Source organism: Olea europaea, chromosome 10 (genome assembly GCF_002742605.1).
Source record: "Olea europaea var. sylvestris chromosome 10, O_europaea_v1, whole genome shotgun sequence".
In the NCBI taxonomy this organism is placed as follows: domain Eukaryota; kingdom Viridiplantae; phylum Streptophyta; class Magnoliopsida; order Lamiales; family Oleaceae; genus Olea; species Olea europaea.
In genome coordinates, this window is record NC_036246.1 from 7,418,395 (window position 1) to 7,434,985 (window position 16,591).

Here is a 16,591-nt window from a genome sequence, read left to right on the forward strand (position 1 = left end):
CTCAAAAGTTGAGTCGGGTTGTAAAATGATGATTTAGGAATGCCAAGAGTCAAATGGAATTGAAAAGTAGTCAACGGGATGAGAAATTGTTGAAAAGAATCAAAATACATGCAAGAGAAAGTTTTGCAAAAATTTGTACCGTGCTTAAGCAAAGCTTGCAAGCCTATGCAATCTTCGCTTAAGCATGATCACAAAATTTCACTCCTAAGGCCAAATCATGTGTACTATGCTTAAACACCAATAAACCATGCTTAAGCGTGGTTTAGTGCCGAAAAATAATTTTGTTTCCTTATTTTACTTTTAAAAATTTTGATATACAATCTTTTGGCATCTTTTTTATATCATAAGCCATCTAAAATGTGGGAGACCTAATTTGTATCATTGAGAGCTGAATTTTGAGAGAAGACGAAGAGAATATACATCGAAGAACGAAAAATTCATCACTTGGATCCGAATTTGAAGGAATTAATTGAAGATTTTCCGATTTTCTTCATAGTTTAATGATCCAAGTGATGACTTTCTTTTATTTTCCTTGTATTTCTTACATTAATATGCTCGGCTAAAATTCTTTGTTTTGGATGAATGATAAAACTCTTTGATTGGTAGTTTTTAATTCGAGACTTTACATTTTTATCTTAATTCTTGCATTGTGATTTCATTAATATGCATATTCATGTCGTTATAATGTTTGCGCACCATTAGGGTTATAAATTGTTTATTTGTAGTATTGAAAAACTCACGGTAGGTAGAACACTGTTAGTGAAACACACGGGCAATAAATATTAGGAATAACATTTATGGAATGCACGATCATGTGTGATAATCCCAAGTTTGCCATATGAATTCGGACTAGGAAGGGGACCGCCTTGCAATAATCATAGGTTTATTATATCTTGGGAAAGAATAGTAAATAAAAGTAAAATTATCGATCGTCACAATTGCATGAATTAAGAATTGATTAGTGGAGTCGGAAAGTCAATATGCTCACTCATATTTGATTTTTAAACCAATTGTTATTGATTTCACAAGTGTTTGTTACAAAACGTAGTTAGATATAGACCAATCGTCTTTTGGTTACAATCACAAATTTAAATATATCAAATACACTAGAATTGAGCCTTATTCCTCATGGGACTATAAATCTCTCGTCACGATTATTAATTGTACAACGAATCCGTTTGCTTGCAGGACTTTGATGAAGATAAATCATGGAAAGCAATCAAATGCTTCAGATGAGACCAACGTAACCAAGTACTATATGAGTGATGGAGATGTTTTGACAATTTCTAACATGGATCCAAACTTGATAAGGGGTGAATTTTGGATACAACTTGTGCGTTTCATATGTGTTCCAATCGAGATTTGTTTGAAACACATGAAAAATAATTTTTCCTTTATTACACGTGATTTTATTGAAAAATTATTGTTTCTTTTATTTCACGTGATTTTTTATTTTGTTTCAATCTTTATGGTATTTCTAGGATTTGGCATGCACTCCTATAAATACTAGACTCTTTTCACAAGTTGTGTTAGTGAAATATAGAATAATTTTGTAGACATAGTTATTGTATTTGTTTTCTCCATATTCATCAATTGAGTAAAATACCTCGTTCTTCTGTCAATTAATTCCTTGCGTTTTAACTTTTTGTTTGTTTGCGATCATATATTTCATCTCATGTTATATATATTATCTCGATCCATTTTCTTTCCCAACGTGCATGTGGAATTTCCTTCTACAGTGGATTGAACTTAAAACCCTAGAGTTGGAGTTTTAAAGAAACGTTTCAACTACTTTAAAAAATAATATTAGTTATGTACCGTCAATTTTTAATGAAATTTATTAATTTAGTAGAGATGTAGCTAGGCATCATGATGTTTAATATATCGTTTGCCATTTTGGACTTTTCCATGCATGTGTAGGATTCCCTTGCAACAAACATCCTTTACTTATAGTAAACAAATCAGAACTTTCCAAGAGTGAGAATGACAGCATGGTTCGAACAGAGATAGCATATTCTGGATTCTTCATAATCTCCGGCTTGCAATACATATGAATTTGTTGCAACTTAACATCATGATATGTATTAAAATAGGATAGTATAAATGAAGACATGTAATGTATTATGTACGACAGAGATTAATTTATCAAACTGTTTATAACATTTCTCGTGTTAAAGACTTATTAAAGTTTGTCATACTTGATCATAAAGCCAGATTAAAAGACGGTGTTAACGGGGACAAATGACGATTTCTTCATGAAATTGTTACACAATAAAAGACGTGGAAAATGGAAAGTATCCTTATCCACTTGCAAAAGAAAAGCTGACAGACTAATTCTAATGAATTGGTGAACAACTTCCAGTGGCCTGCCAACTATTGAATTATCAATAATTTCCATAATTTAATTCAGTTTGAGCATTGTGCATTGGGAATTGTGTAAATTAAAGCTTCTCATCGGCATCTGCATTATATTTCGTCTGCTAAAAAAATTTCCTAGAAGTACTGAGAATGGCAGATTAACCACTTTGAAATGACTTGAAAACACAGACTGAATTTTGGGAGTGGTTACATAATTACGAGTTGATCAACGACTAATTACTAAATAAGAACAATTCCATAAGAAAGAATATTTTAAAGTGTTAATTGTTTGAAACAATCTGCTATTGAAAATATATAGTTAATTATGTTTTGAAGACTTGGCAAGATTATTTGTTTGAAAAGATTAGTTGATGACTAATTCAAATAGAAAGCTGCACTATAAATAGGCAATCCTCTCTCCCAAAATAAACATCCACAAACCACAACAAAAACAAAATATCAGTTGTACTAAAAATGGCTGTTCACTTACTAATTTCCGTTCTTATTATCTCATTGGCTTCATTTACATATGCTTCTGATCCTGCCCCCCTACAGGATTTCTGTGTTGCTGTTAAGGATGCTGAAGCAAAAGGTAAATGCATTTTACATTCCTAAAATAACAACCTTATCTTGTTTGCAGTACATCAATACTAATCATTATAATCAACCAATTTAATTTTTTTCTATTAATATTGTATCTCCTAACAATCTTGCATTAGGGGATAAAAATTTTTATTGCATTCAGTTCCTTCATAATTTTGAGGACAATTTTCACTACATTTGATGTACTAAATTATGTTGGCTTATAAATATAGATGTCTTAGCAATGGCTTCTTTTTTCTTGTAGTTTTTGTGAATGGAAAGATTTGCAAGGATCCAAATATGGTTAGTGCCAATGATTTCTTCTTTCCTGGATTGAACGTGCCTGGAAATACATCAAATCCCCTTGGATCAAAGGTCACCCCAGTGAATGTCAACCAATTACCAGGACTTAACACTCTTGGCATCTCTTTAGTCCGTATCGACTATGCACCCTATGGCCTCAACCCACCCCACACGCACCCTCGGGCTACTGAGGTTCTTGTTGTTGTGGAGGGTACTTTGTATGTTGGATTTGTTACTTCGAACCCTGCAGATCCAAACGTAAAGAACAAACTCTTTACCAAGACTTTGTATCCAGGAGACGTCTTTGTGTTTCCAGAAGGTCTCATTCATTTTCAGTTTAATGTGGGAAAGACTAATGCAATTGTATTTGCTGGTCTAAGCAGCCAAAACCCAGGAGTCATCACAATTGCAAATGCAGTTTTTGGATCTGACCCGCCCATTAATATTGACGTTCTAACCAAGGCTTTCCAAGTTCACGTGAATGTGATTAAATATCTTCAAGGACAGTTCTGGTGGAACATTGACTAGAAAAGAAATATCTATAATTAGTTTGCCATCTTAAAGATATCTCGTTTGTTATGAAGAATAAAAATGAATAACTGAATAAGTGTTGAGATATGTTTCTCTTGTATGGTGTCTTGATCACAAAAATTTCTAAGGAATATAGTATTTTCCATGTAATGTAACCTATGTCCTCCTGAAGCATATTCTATATAATTTCACATGGAATTAATTTACAACTATCAATTAATGGCTTATTTATTAAAGATTTTTGGCTAACGACTTTGTTAGACTTTGTTTAATCTACTAAGAGAAAATCTTATGTGATTAAAAAATAATCTAACACAAACTACCCAACTGTACAAAAATAAAACACAGTTGGTCATCGTTCGCCATTGAATTGATCCTTCCAAGTATTACAACAATGCCAAAACAAGCAAGGGGAAAAAAGTGTGTTTTTAAATTAAATTTTACAAAGGAAGGGGAAAAAAAGAATGAAAAAATTTTACTTTAATAAAAAAATTTTAAAACATCTGTACAATATTTTAAAATGACAGTTGAATCAAAAAGATTTTAAAATAATCATCCCCCTCTGTTGGTTTGTTTATCAGCATCATTTCTATGCTACTGTTATCTCATTATTTCAGTTAATTCAAGAAGTTGATGATAGAAAGATTGAAACCGCAAGTAATTGACGAATTCTAAGACACAAATATTAGGTGGGAATGAGAAAACTGAATATGCTATTAAAGAACAATTCTTCTACAGAGCACGGAAGACTTGGGAAGTTCAAATGTGTAATATCAATGGACCTCTTCAAGATATATTTTTGGTCATTAATATAGTAATTTTTTGGATGCCTTTTCCTGTAGAGAAGTTACAACTTTTGAAAAAAATGCCACCTATTTTAAAAGCTTAGTAATTGACCTTTACATAAAAACCTGGATCAAAGTATAAAAAAACCGAATTCAGAACATATCAGCAATCTAATCAGCATGGTATCAGCAAGCCATATTTCCATCTATTTTGGATTGAACTTGACAGACTAGAGTTGGACTTTTGAAGAATAGCTTCAACTTCTTTAAAAATTACTATTAATTATGTACTGTCAATTTTTAATTTATTTTAATTCAATAGAGATGTAGCAAGGCATCTTGATGCTTTATATATCATTTTCCATTTTGAATTTTTTCCATGCTTGTGTGGAAATGCTCTTGCAAAATTCTCCTTTAACCTTGTTGAAGGTTGCTTATTAAATGCCCATTAAAATATTGAAAATATTTTATGCTGAAGCAGAATATTGATCACACAGATGTTTTTCAGGCTGAGTTTTAATCCAACTGAAATTGACTCTCTCAAATCTAAACCCAAATCCTACAACGACCAACCCTCATTTTGATTGCTTTGGTTATACCCACTTAGGATACATGAATGGAGGTGTAATTGCAGCTACAAAGGCAAGGAAGAAGAAGAAGAAAGATGCTAGGCACAAATTACAGAGGAGAGGCTACCATTTTTCTTGCTAATGAAAGGAGCAAAGAAACCATAAGCAACCAAGCAAAAGGGGGCTCAAATATACAGGTTAATATTGGGTATGGTTATGGGCCAAGCCAAAATGAGTAGACGGACCAAGTAAGTCAATAAATTGGTCAACACTTATAAATCATCCAACAAGTGGAGGGGATGGGCCATGAGCAAATCTAATTAAATTAGGCTACTTTCAATGGCTCCAAATAGTTTTAGAGTCTGGTTGTTTCATTGAGGTGTCGATATTTTAGTTCAATCATTTGGTTGATGTTGATTGAGAAATTATATCGATTTAACATCATAGTTCGGAGGCCATTTGATAACAATTTGCTCAACATATACATTATGTGAAAACCAATGAACTAAAAATGCAATGATTTTTTTATGCATGATTCAAAACTTATCAATATAATTGGTCATGACACTATATATCATGGCCCACAATCAGACGTAAATGAAATGACACTCTAATTTCTTAAATTGACTATAATTCGTGCTTTTCTAATACTATACAAATTTATAGTATCGTTATAAAATGTACATCTACTATTAGCTTTATACATCAATTGAAGACATGTTTTCTATGAATTCTGCCAAGTGCACATATTTTATTGTGAATAGCAGCAATTCAGCACTGATTACAAACTTCTTGAGTTGTTTCTAGATTATAAACTCATTTTGCAAGAATTACTCCATAATGTTCCTCTTTGCCTGAACCAAATTGAAATTGAATATGCCTACTATTGACATCCCCAATACAAACAAGGTACTTTTTGTAATGCCTATTGTACTAGGCAGTGTCAATTTTTAGTTTTCAAGTGAAGTTATTTCTACATTAATTACAATATACTTTCGTAATTTGCTTTCCATTCTTAATTGTCTTCTCATGAAGTTTTTTCAACATTCAGAAGTAGGCTAACGAGCTTTTGCCTTGTTTTTCATCTCTCTGTAGAGATTGCTTCTTCCAAATCATCATGAGACTCGATGATTGTTGATTCAGTAGTACCGACATTCTCTTGATTCCGAACATCGCAAGAGTATTAGAATTACAGAAGAATTGGTTAGCATCCTTGTTGGCGTTCATGAATCCAATGTAAATTATAACGAACTATGTAAAAAATTTAGGAATAAAATCTTCAACTAATAGAAATAAATGATACAAGGAAAATCTGAATTTATATAAAATTTTAAAATTCATTAAAATCTGAGTTTATGATATTTTGTGATGTCTTAATTTAAAACAAGTAAAAAGAGAAAAAAAATTGGGTGGTCAAAGAAATCAAGCTATGGATAAAAATGAAACAAAAAAATAAAATAAAAAGCAAGTGAGGCGGTTAATCAATTCATTCCAATCCATTTCTATTTTTATATATATGTATATATACAATCTAAATCCATTACACTCCAAAAACACACAAAACACAGAGAGTGAAATGAGAGCAGGGAGAAAAAGGAAGAGAAAAGAGAAATGAAAAAGAAGGGAAAAAAAGAGAAGAGGAAGAAGAAAGGAAAAAAAATAGAAAATTTCTGCCAACGGGTTAGAAAATAAGTTCTTCGACTATTAGGCTTGAATTTTTCAAATTCAAAGGTAATTAAAATTTTTTTATTGTAATGTTATGTTTAATTTTATAGTTGTTAGATTATTAGTTTACATTCAATTTTATTAAAAATGAATTATTGAATTAAGTGTAATAAGCTATGAAATTTAATTAAAGAAAAGGAAAAGATAGCTTAAATGATTAAAGAAATTGGGAAAATTGTGTAAGAATAAAAAGATTAGAATTTAGTATCACCTATTTAATTATTGAAATTTCTTGAACTAGTTAATAGTTCATATAAAAATTATATCATATTTCAGGCGGCGATAGAGACATCAGGATAGATTACAAGTATTTATAAATTAAGTATATTAGTCAAGCATGTGCAATTATGTGTTCGATTTTATGATTATTACATAAATCTCTTTTATTATGATACATGTGGAATTTTAAAGATTACTTATGGTAAATTTATGACTTGATATGTGAGACATATATGATATGGAGATCGGCCAGAAAAATACCCATGATTATATGTTTCTTCTAGTTTATAGAGGGGTTGGCCGTGTTCTATCCTACATGAAGGGGTCTAGACCGGATATTGGTCTTCACCGTGTACATATAGTTCATAGAAGGGCCTTGACCGTATTCTAGAATTGATTATCAGAAGTTTTGAGATTGGCTTTCATTGACGGAGGGGGCCAAAAGCCCGTGGCGAAAGTTCTTAGTCCGAGGGACAGATTACATATTTCAGTCAGAAAGTACATTTTTAGTGGATTACATATGGTGTGATGAGACGATAGTATGAGTTTGAGCTGAGGATTATATCGTGACTCTGAGATTCTATATTTCAGCATTATGAGGATGTCTCCCATCTTGATTATCATTACTCTATGCAAGTTGTGATCGGTTAATTTATGTAAACTTGATTTCGATAAAAATGCATAAATGAAGAAGTATATTTATTTTCGATTTCTCCACTCACTAAGCTATCAACTCATATATTTTATCACCATTTTTCTTATCAGGCAGAGCTAAGTATCTGGATATCTTTTGCAGTTAAGCCTTGATTTTGGAATCAGAGCCACACGACAGAGTTTGTTAGCATGACTCACTTCATAGAGCATGTCGTCAGTATTTTGGGATGCATTTTCATGTTTAGATGTGATTTTGCATCACTTGTAAATAGTTATGGGGCTAACTATATATTTTGTATCTATATGTATATTTCATGTTATTATCTTGGGGAAAAGTTAAGATTTTAGTTTAGCTCTATTGTATTGTGTTATATTTGAGATTTGTGTATAGCAGATTATAGGTTGGTTAGTCCAGTTTACAAGGGAGATAATACCGAAATTCTATTAAAAATAATTTATAAAAAGTTGCATGTTGTAGTTGTAGTAGCCTTGATGATAGGTCCGACTTTTAGTTGGTATATATCATTGGCGCACGCAACATTCTAGGTCCAATGGTGTTACACGGGACGGGGCTTGTCATATTTGCAATCTTTACACCAGTGGAAATCACATTTTGATATATTTAATGTCATTAAAGACCGTCAAAAATATATAAATATACGATAGCCTTCAAATAATGTATAATTAAGGATAATGCTATGTAGTCCGACTAATAGAGATAAGTAGTCCCACTAATAGGGATAAATGATACAAGAAAAATCAGAATTTATATAAATTTTTAAAATTCATTAAAATTTGAGTTTATGATACTTGCAATCTTTACACCAATGGAATTACATTTTGATATATGTAATGTCAATAAAGACAATAAAAAATACACAAATATATGGTAGCCTTCAAATAATGTATAATTAAGGATAATGCTATGTAGTCCCATAGGAGTTACAACTTCAGTTTAAATAGATGAGACAATGGGCCAAGCCGATCCTTAAACACAGGAGCTTGGCTTGTGCGCAAGGAGCGAGCTTGTGGGCCGACCCCAGCCCACGAGCTAGATTTATTATTATTATTTTTTTTTTTTTGAAAATTTTCAAACTTTTTCTTTACTTTTTTGATGTGAACGAGGCCCACGAGCCCCTCTCGAGCTCGACAAGCCGAGCCTGCTCAGCTTGTTGGATCCAACCCGTGTTTGAGCTCATCATTTGACAAGGCCAAGTCGTCGACGAGCCGCTTGGGCCATTTGACACCCCTAAGTTTAAGTGGCGTTAAATAATATGTTGAATGATAGGTAAAATTAAATGACTTATTTAATTCTACTTATCATTTAATACCTCATTATTAGTGTCACCTAGACTAGAGTTGTAACCCCGGCGAGTTAACTAGCATTACTCTATAATTAAAACCTATATAATAAATGATAATAAGCAAATAATTTTTTCATGATTCATCAAATAAAGTAAGTTCAAGATCATGAAGAGCTCCACCATACTAATTCATTTCCTCTGCTTGGCACTCTTATCACGCCTTTTTACTCCATCTATAGGTAAATTTATCCTTAAAAGTTAATGAAGTAATATTTTTAAAAATTTCTTTAAGTTCTTGTAAAAGCCAAATTTACATTCCTCCAATTTTACATTTATCCACTGTTTATTTTGTTATATTTAATTTATGATATTTGTTCAAGATCAAGTGGTTCCAATCTTTGCCCCAGATATTTTCAAACATTCACTCCGTGTGCTTCAAGTCCATGTCTCGTCGAAGGGAAGAAATGGTATCCTACAATCATAGATTGTAAATGTTTTAAAGTTTCACCGAAATTAAATCAATGTAACTGCATGGAACATTGTAAACGTGCTTTCCCAATCCTGCCTTCAGCCGTGGTCTCGGCCCAGACACAACCTCGGGCTTGGCCCCACACCCCATAATATAATTTGAATAGTTTATGATTATTATCAATTAATAATTATGGATATCCTTATTGTGTTATCGTGTAACGGATTATATATTAATCTGCATATTATTTATATCGAACTTCATATAAATAAAAAGTATTCATACCTAATATAGTGCACCAAACATGCTTGAGATAAATGCAGTTTTTATTAAAAATCGAAGGAGGGTAATTACATGAATTTAAAAAGGGTTATTTATTCATGTCTGTATTTTTCCTTCAAAATATTAATGTCCATATTTTATTTGTTTGAGATGGTAATATACAATTACAAATTTCATCATATGGGTACTTGAACAATGACAATGTGAATAATGCAATCAATTTTAAACAAATGAGTAAATAGAAAATCGAGAAAAATAATAAAATTTTACCAAAAGATTTAAATTTCATAATGGATCAAATTTAAGTGAATTTTTTCAAATGAACATACAAGAAATATGCAAAAAATAACTCAACAACGAAGTTAGAGATCTCAAAGTTCCTCTAGTTCTTTTGATCAATATTTCGATGACCTTCAAGGATTCAAAAATGATCTACTTGAATACTAAATTACTGTCTTAGTTTATTTTATATTTTACTTTAAATTTCTGTTTTCAATAATATTTATATTGTTGTAGTGCTAATTTCTTTTTAATTTGTAATTATCAAATTTCTACTTTTTGAATTGGCTTAATAGCACAAAATGTCCCTATGTTTGGTATTTAGTATGCAAAATGTTTATACGTTTCAAATTTTTGCATCTTCACCTCTATTTTCACGTTTCATTGTAAAAAATGTCATTTTCACCAATTTTTGATGTAAAATGACCAAGATACCCTCATATTTAAATAAAACAAAAAAAAAGATAAATTAAAAAATAAATTGCAATTATACTCCGAAACTTTTTTAAAAATTGCAAATATGTCCAAATGAATAATTAAAATGGTAATTAGCACAAGATGTCCATACCTTTCAATATTTTTGTTCAAAATGTCCCTACCTTTTATTTTTTTGAAATATGGTAATTAGCACAAAACGTCCATAAGTTTCGATGTTATTGTACAAAACGTCCTTACCTTTCATTTTTGGCATTTTCATCCATATTGTCACCTTTCATTGTGGAAGAATGTCATTTTCATCCAATTTTTCAATAAAAAAATTGACATATATTCTCTCCTATTTAAATAAAATAAGAGAAGAAAAGAAAAATTAAATATGAGGGTATATTGATTCTTTATTTTTCTTAACTCGTGAGTCCATATAGGGATGTTTTGTGCAAATACGGATGCAACTCACAAATATGAACCCAACTTGCAAATGCAAATAAGGATTTGTTCTTTATTTTTTGTTTTATTTATATAGAAGAGTACACTGCTCATTTTACATTAAAACTGGTAAAAATGACATTTTCCGCTATGAAACGTGGAAATATGGGTGAAAATACAAAAAATTGAAATGTATAGATGTTTTGCGTACTACAGGCAAAACGTAGGGACGTTTTGTACTATTAAATGAAGTGAAAATGAAAAAATTTGAAACATATAAACGTTTTGTACACTATAGACTAAACGTAAGGACGTTTTGTACTAATTATCACATTCTAGAAAATAAAAGGCAACGACGTTTTGCATAATAATATTGAGAGGTAGGGGTGTTTTGTGCTAATTACCATTTTAACAATTCATTTGGACTCATTTACGATTTTTTAAAAGTTTGGGAGTATAATTGCAATGTGTTCTTTAATTTATTTATTTTTTCTTTTTGTTTTATTTAAATAGGATGGTATATAGGTCATTTTACATTAAAAAGTGGTAAAAATGATGTTTTTCACAATGAAATATAAAATAAATGACAGAAAAATAATAATAATAATTGTATAAATTACACGAAATGAACACCGTTTTACCAAATTTGGTACGATATTGTTCATTACTCTAATTTGGTGTGAAATTTTGAAGTCTAGTTTTGGAGTATCACTTTCACATCAGATTAGCACTTCACAATCATTTTAAAACTGGTGGGAGATGCTCTCAATCAATAGTTGACTATTGATTCTTATTTTCACAATAAAGTCAAATATTAAACAATTAATATCTCCCTGCCCCAAACCCCAAAATGGAATCTGGTCAATATAATTTGTCTCATACTTGAATCATTATAATGAATGCAAATCAAGTCATAATCATAATTGAATTAAATCATAAAAGTGAAATTAGGCTTATTTATACAATTCTAAAATATAATATTAAGCACGGGATTATTCTCACTTCAATGTAAACTCAAGTATGTAATAACTTTAAAAATAAAATGAAATTTTATTAGTTGTTATAGCGTATTATTCTATTTCAATTTTTCCAAAGAGTAGCATGCATCTCTAGAGTTATCCGTTAAAATTGGAAATTGGAAACGGATATTCAAAAGAAACGATTACTTAATTACAGTATTGATTTTGGAATCTGTAGATTTTGTGGTAATTGCGTTGGTATGATCAATCTTCACTTCTTCTGTTATCTCAAAAGTCTTTGAGAAATAATTTAAATAAAAAGATAAAAAGTCTAAATTTTTATTATTCCCAAATTTTTTGTTAAAACTTAATTATGCATATGTTTGGATTTTTCATGTGTAACGGATCATTTGCAAGGTCTCAAGGTCCGCACCCAAGACAGCCTCCCCTCACACGGGCCAACAAACATAACAATATAAAGCGTACGCGAAACAAACAGATCCTAAAATACTAAGCCGGGAACACAAGCCATGCACCAGACAAATTCAACCGACCAACCAAACCTCACAAAACCAAAATAATTAATAAAGATATACATAATCAGAAATTCAATTACACTAAGTGCACACCTAGCAATCGAGGTCCTTGGGCGAATCAAAGAACTAATACAATCACCGACAATATGTTGATCCCACGATCACAAGACTAGAGAATCTCGCCCGAATTATTTGAACGGTACAAGAAACAAATCTTGATAGCTTCAAAATTAGTTCAATGAAGAACAAATAATGAAAAGCAAACTGCTTACAAAATAATCTTTCAAATTAATGTAAGAATAAAGTTGTTTACAATGTAAATAATGAGTTCTATTTATAGGAACCTATAAATTCTTAGTAAGAAAAAGGGAATTAAAGTCTAACACTACTAAAAAATATCATAAAGTAGAGTTTTAACATAAATTAAAGGTTCATATGTACATCAAATTTTATATAATGGATTACATATTGTCATACATATTGCCACATGTCATTCTATCATTTGTCAGTTTAAAATATGGTCAATTTTTCATCCAATCCTTTCCCACCACATCATTTTATGTAATCACTTATATATCATTTTTATGTACAAGTAGCATAATGAAAATTGAAAATGTAAGAAAATATTTTAAAGGCGAGCCAAGCAATTCGAAATAAGAGGGACCATGGAACAAAAAATGGCGAAACCTCAATTTACTTTTCTTTCCTTCGATTCCTCCCACTTTTCACGCCACTCAATGGCCCGATTTCATCATCATATAAATAGAAATATGAGTAGAGGATCACAATTTTCCGGGAATTTCCGTGACTCTCCAGAAATTTCACCTCAACAACCCCTTTATCCTACTTTTTCTGATTTTTTTTTCTTTTGAATCATCACTGCGATCACGGGTGATCAGGAGAGAGTCATACCCAGTTTTTGTTTCTTGGGATTTCAATAGCGAGATTGAATCAATTTTCACACTATTTTTTCTATTTTCTCTACCTAAAAATAAATGATCATGCTTTAGGAACTTTTTGTCAATGTTTTTAAAACATTTTTAAGTGTGTGAATCTTCTGCAAATTTTATAAAATAAATAATGTGTGGTGGCTTTTATCTCAATGTATTCCAAACGATCGAGCTTAATTTCATGCTGTGTTTTAAGAATAAATTTCGAAGCAGACAGTATCAAGACTTGAAGCTGATTTATCTCTCTGGAAATACGATAAAATTTTAATTAATTTGGTTCAAATACACTCAAAATGGATACGGTTTCTGAATTGGGTGCTTGGATGCAAAAACTGTACATGTTGTCCACTTCTGCTCATGCATCCGTTGTGTCAATGAACCTCTTCGTGGCCCTCCTCTGCGGCTGCATTGTCATTGGCCATTCTCTGGAGGAGAATCGTTGGATGAATGAATCAATTACAGCCCTTATCATTGTTAGTTTTTACTCTCATTTTTTCCTGAGTACATACGGTGAAGAATTTATATGTTGCATCATTATGTTGTTTATCTTTTGGTTTGTTGAAGTACTGATACACGGATTTGTATTCTAATTATAATCTTACTATGAATTTTGTCATATGTCGAATTGCTTTTATTCTTTGTTTGTGGTACCAGAATGTACTTTCAATTTGGATTCTTGCAGGGTTTATGTACTGGAGTGGTTATATTGTTGATTAGTAGGAGCAAGAGCTCACATCTCCTGGTCTTCAGCGAGGATCTGTTCTTCATGTATCTTCTCCCTCCTATCATATTTAATGCTGGGTAAGGTGAATGCTTTTATTTTGTTTTCTTGTCCAAAAGGTACTTTGCTAGTGAGTGTGTGCGCGTTGTTACATGTCTATCTGGAGCAATTACAATGCTTCTTGTTTGATTGAATCATTATAAGAAATGCTTTTGTCCACGGAGATTCAATTATTTAATTTGAAACACACTTATTAAATGTTCAACTTGAGCTATTCCATTGAAGGACATGTAACATGAGTCTAAGTGGATAAGTTCAAAAGGTTTGATCCCTTATTTGAATTTTGATGCTATGCAAGATGTAGTAATGGTGGTGAAATATATGTTTATTAGGTTAAGAGTTTGAGCTCTCAAAACTGAGTTTAGTTACTTCTAGTTTCTTTTCCCGATTCACAATCAATTTTATCATCTTGAGAATCTACTAAATCGATTGCTAAGAAAGTTTTCGTCAGTATTATAATATGATTTTTTGTTGGGGGCCTGATGTTAGAGAACCTGCGTACTTTTCCAGTAAATTATCTGTTCAGGAGCTTAAAATTTTATTACTTCCATTGCCAGGTTCCAGGTTAAGAAGAAACAATTTTTCCGTAACTTCATCACTATAATGTTGTTTGGAGCTGTTGGTACACTAATTTCATCTGCTGTCATATCAACCGGTAAATTTTTTTTATATTTTATTTTACATTGTCCATGTTGTTTTTACCCCCTGCAAAATTCTGTGTCTATCAAGATTTCACATTTGTCGTTTATGATTTGGTTCTGCTCTAGCAATTTTTCTGGCCAGAGAATATTAAAATGGTTTCTTTGTAACATTCAATTTTTTTACCTGTAGTTCCATTTGATACTCAGTTATCTTCTTAAAATTTTAATGCTTCAGATTGCATTTGTTCTTCTAAGTTAGATATTGCTTTTAGTTGTATATACTCTCATACCAAAGCCTTTTGTAAGTTCTTGACGTGGATAGCATTCATGTTAAGCTCTTGAAATATACATATAGGATACAGAAATATGTCATTTTCATAAATTGCATATCGATGTGAGTGTCTTTGGCATAACAACAACTTGTGAGAGATTTGTTCCTATATTGGATGAAACATCTGGATTTTTTGCGGCATACTTCAACCCATCCTGACCTGACATAAATGTTAAATTTTTTGGAAGAAATTGAACAGTTAATATTTTTATGTTGATCAGAAACAAGAAGTTCCTATTATCAGGGTTGACTGTACAGATTAATGTAAATAAATGATAACTTACAACTTGAAAAAACTGTGGCGGCATCTGCCATGCCCTAAGTTTCTTTCTAAAGAGGAGAGATGATTAAGTACTTTATGGATTATCTAGTGTTGATGGAAAATGCATTCTGATTCTATTATTTATCCTCTTGTGTATGATTCAGGTGTCGTGTTATTCTTTAGGAACTTGGGAATCGGCTTTCTGGATATTAGTGATTATCTAGGTATGACCTTGCAACTTCTGATTGCTTCACATGTTTACTTGTTAGATGGGGCTCCACCTAATTTTTTTGGGTTTCCCTTTCTTCTCCATCATGTCAGCAATTGGTGCAATATTTGCTGCAACAGATTCTGTTTGCACATTGCAGGTAAAATATGTTAAAGCTTACTCCAATGTTATGAGAACACCACACATTCTGAAATGACAATTGTTTTAATGCTATAAGGTGCTAAGTCAAGATGAGACGCCCCTACTTTACAGTTTGGTATTTGGAGAAGGTGTAGTGAATGATGCTACTTCAGTGGTGCTTTTCAATGCCATTCAAAGCTCTGATATGACAACTATTGATCCTACAATTTCTTTACACTTTATTGGAAGCTTCTTGTACTTATTTCTAGCAAGCACGCTACTGTTAGTGCGGAAACGAAGTGTTGAAGAAAAACTTGAATTTTTATTGATAGTTTTTGAGTTGCTACAGCACACTCAATAATGTTTTCTTCTTCTTTTTTCTTACAATGAGACTACAAGAATGACCTCTATTTATAAGACCACATGGATAACTCTAGAGACATGGGAATATAAATGGACACCTAATAATTCATGAATTTGCATCATGTATTTTCCTAATACATTTTCTTCAAGTGCATTATGTATTTTCCATTTTCTTCAAGTGCATTATGTATTTTCCTGATACATTTTCTTCAAGTGCATGTAACCTTATTTATTTCCTAAGATTACAAATTAATGCCACATTTAACACCCCCTCTTAATTTGTAATCTTGAGTTTTTCCTTGATCTTGTCGAACTTGTCAAATGTGACTGCCTTTGTTAAAATGTCTGCTGGCTGATCATTTGTGTTGATAAATTCTATGCAAATTTCTTCTCGACTTACCAAATCTCGAATGAAGTGATGACGTAGTTCAATATGCTTCGATCTGGCATGAAAAACTGGATTTTTTGTCATAGCAATTGCTTACATATTGTCGC

The 16,591-nt window shown here is 31.5% G+C and overlaps 2 protein-coding genes across 2 annotated transcripts; both read left to right on the plus strand.

Annotated features, from left to right (window-relative positions):
* Positions 1-2,796: 2,796 nt before the first annotated feature.
* On the plus strand, positions 2,797-3,929 carry LOC111400238 (germin-like protein subfamily 1 member 13; the record flags this gene model as incomplete). The annotated part of the gene is made up of 2 exons (XM_023027664.1): positions 2,797-2,950; positions 3,206-3,929. Coding segments are annotated over 2 exons (720 nt in total), but the record flags the coding sequence as incomplete, so codon positions are not given.
* Positions 3,930-13,199: 9,270 nt separating this feature from the next.
* LOC111401085 (sodium/hydrogen exchanger 1-like) lies at positions 13,200-16,223 on the plus strand. Its single transcript, XM_023028629.1, has 6 exons — positions 13,200-13,842; positions 14,052-14,170; positions 14,708-14,805; positions 15,549-15,608; positions 15,706-15,752; positions 15,831-16,223. Exons 1-6 carry the CDS (start codon positions 13,663-13,665, stop codon positions 16,092-16,094), a joined length of 768 nt encoding a protein of 255 aa, XP_022884397.1. The 5' UTR covers positions 13,200-13,662; the 3' UTR covers positions 16,095-16,223.
* The last annotated feature ends 368 nt before the right edge of the window (positions 16,224-16,591 follow it).

Bases quoted from the DNA above. Each gene is read 5' to 3' on its own strand.
- LOC111401085 (XM_023028629.1), top strand. From the start codon at position 13,663: ATGGATACGGTTTCTGAATTGGGTGCTTGGATGCAAAAACTGTACATG. The intron at 13,843-14,051 runs GTTAGTTTTTAC...GGATTCTTGCAG, and splicing joins CAATTACAGCCCTTATCATT to GGTTTATGTACTGGAGTGGT. The intron at 15,753-15,830 runs GTAAAATATGTT...TAATGCTATAAG, and splicing joins ATTCTGTTTGCACATTGCAG to GTGCTAAGTCAAGATGAGAC.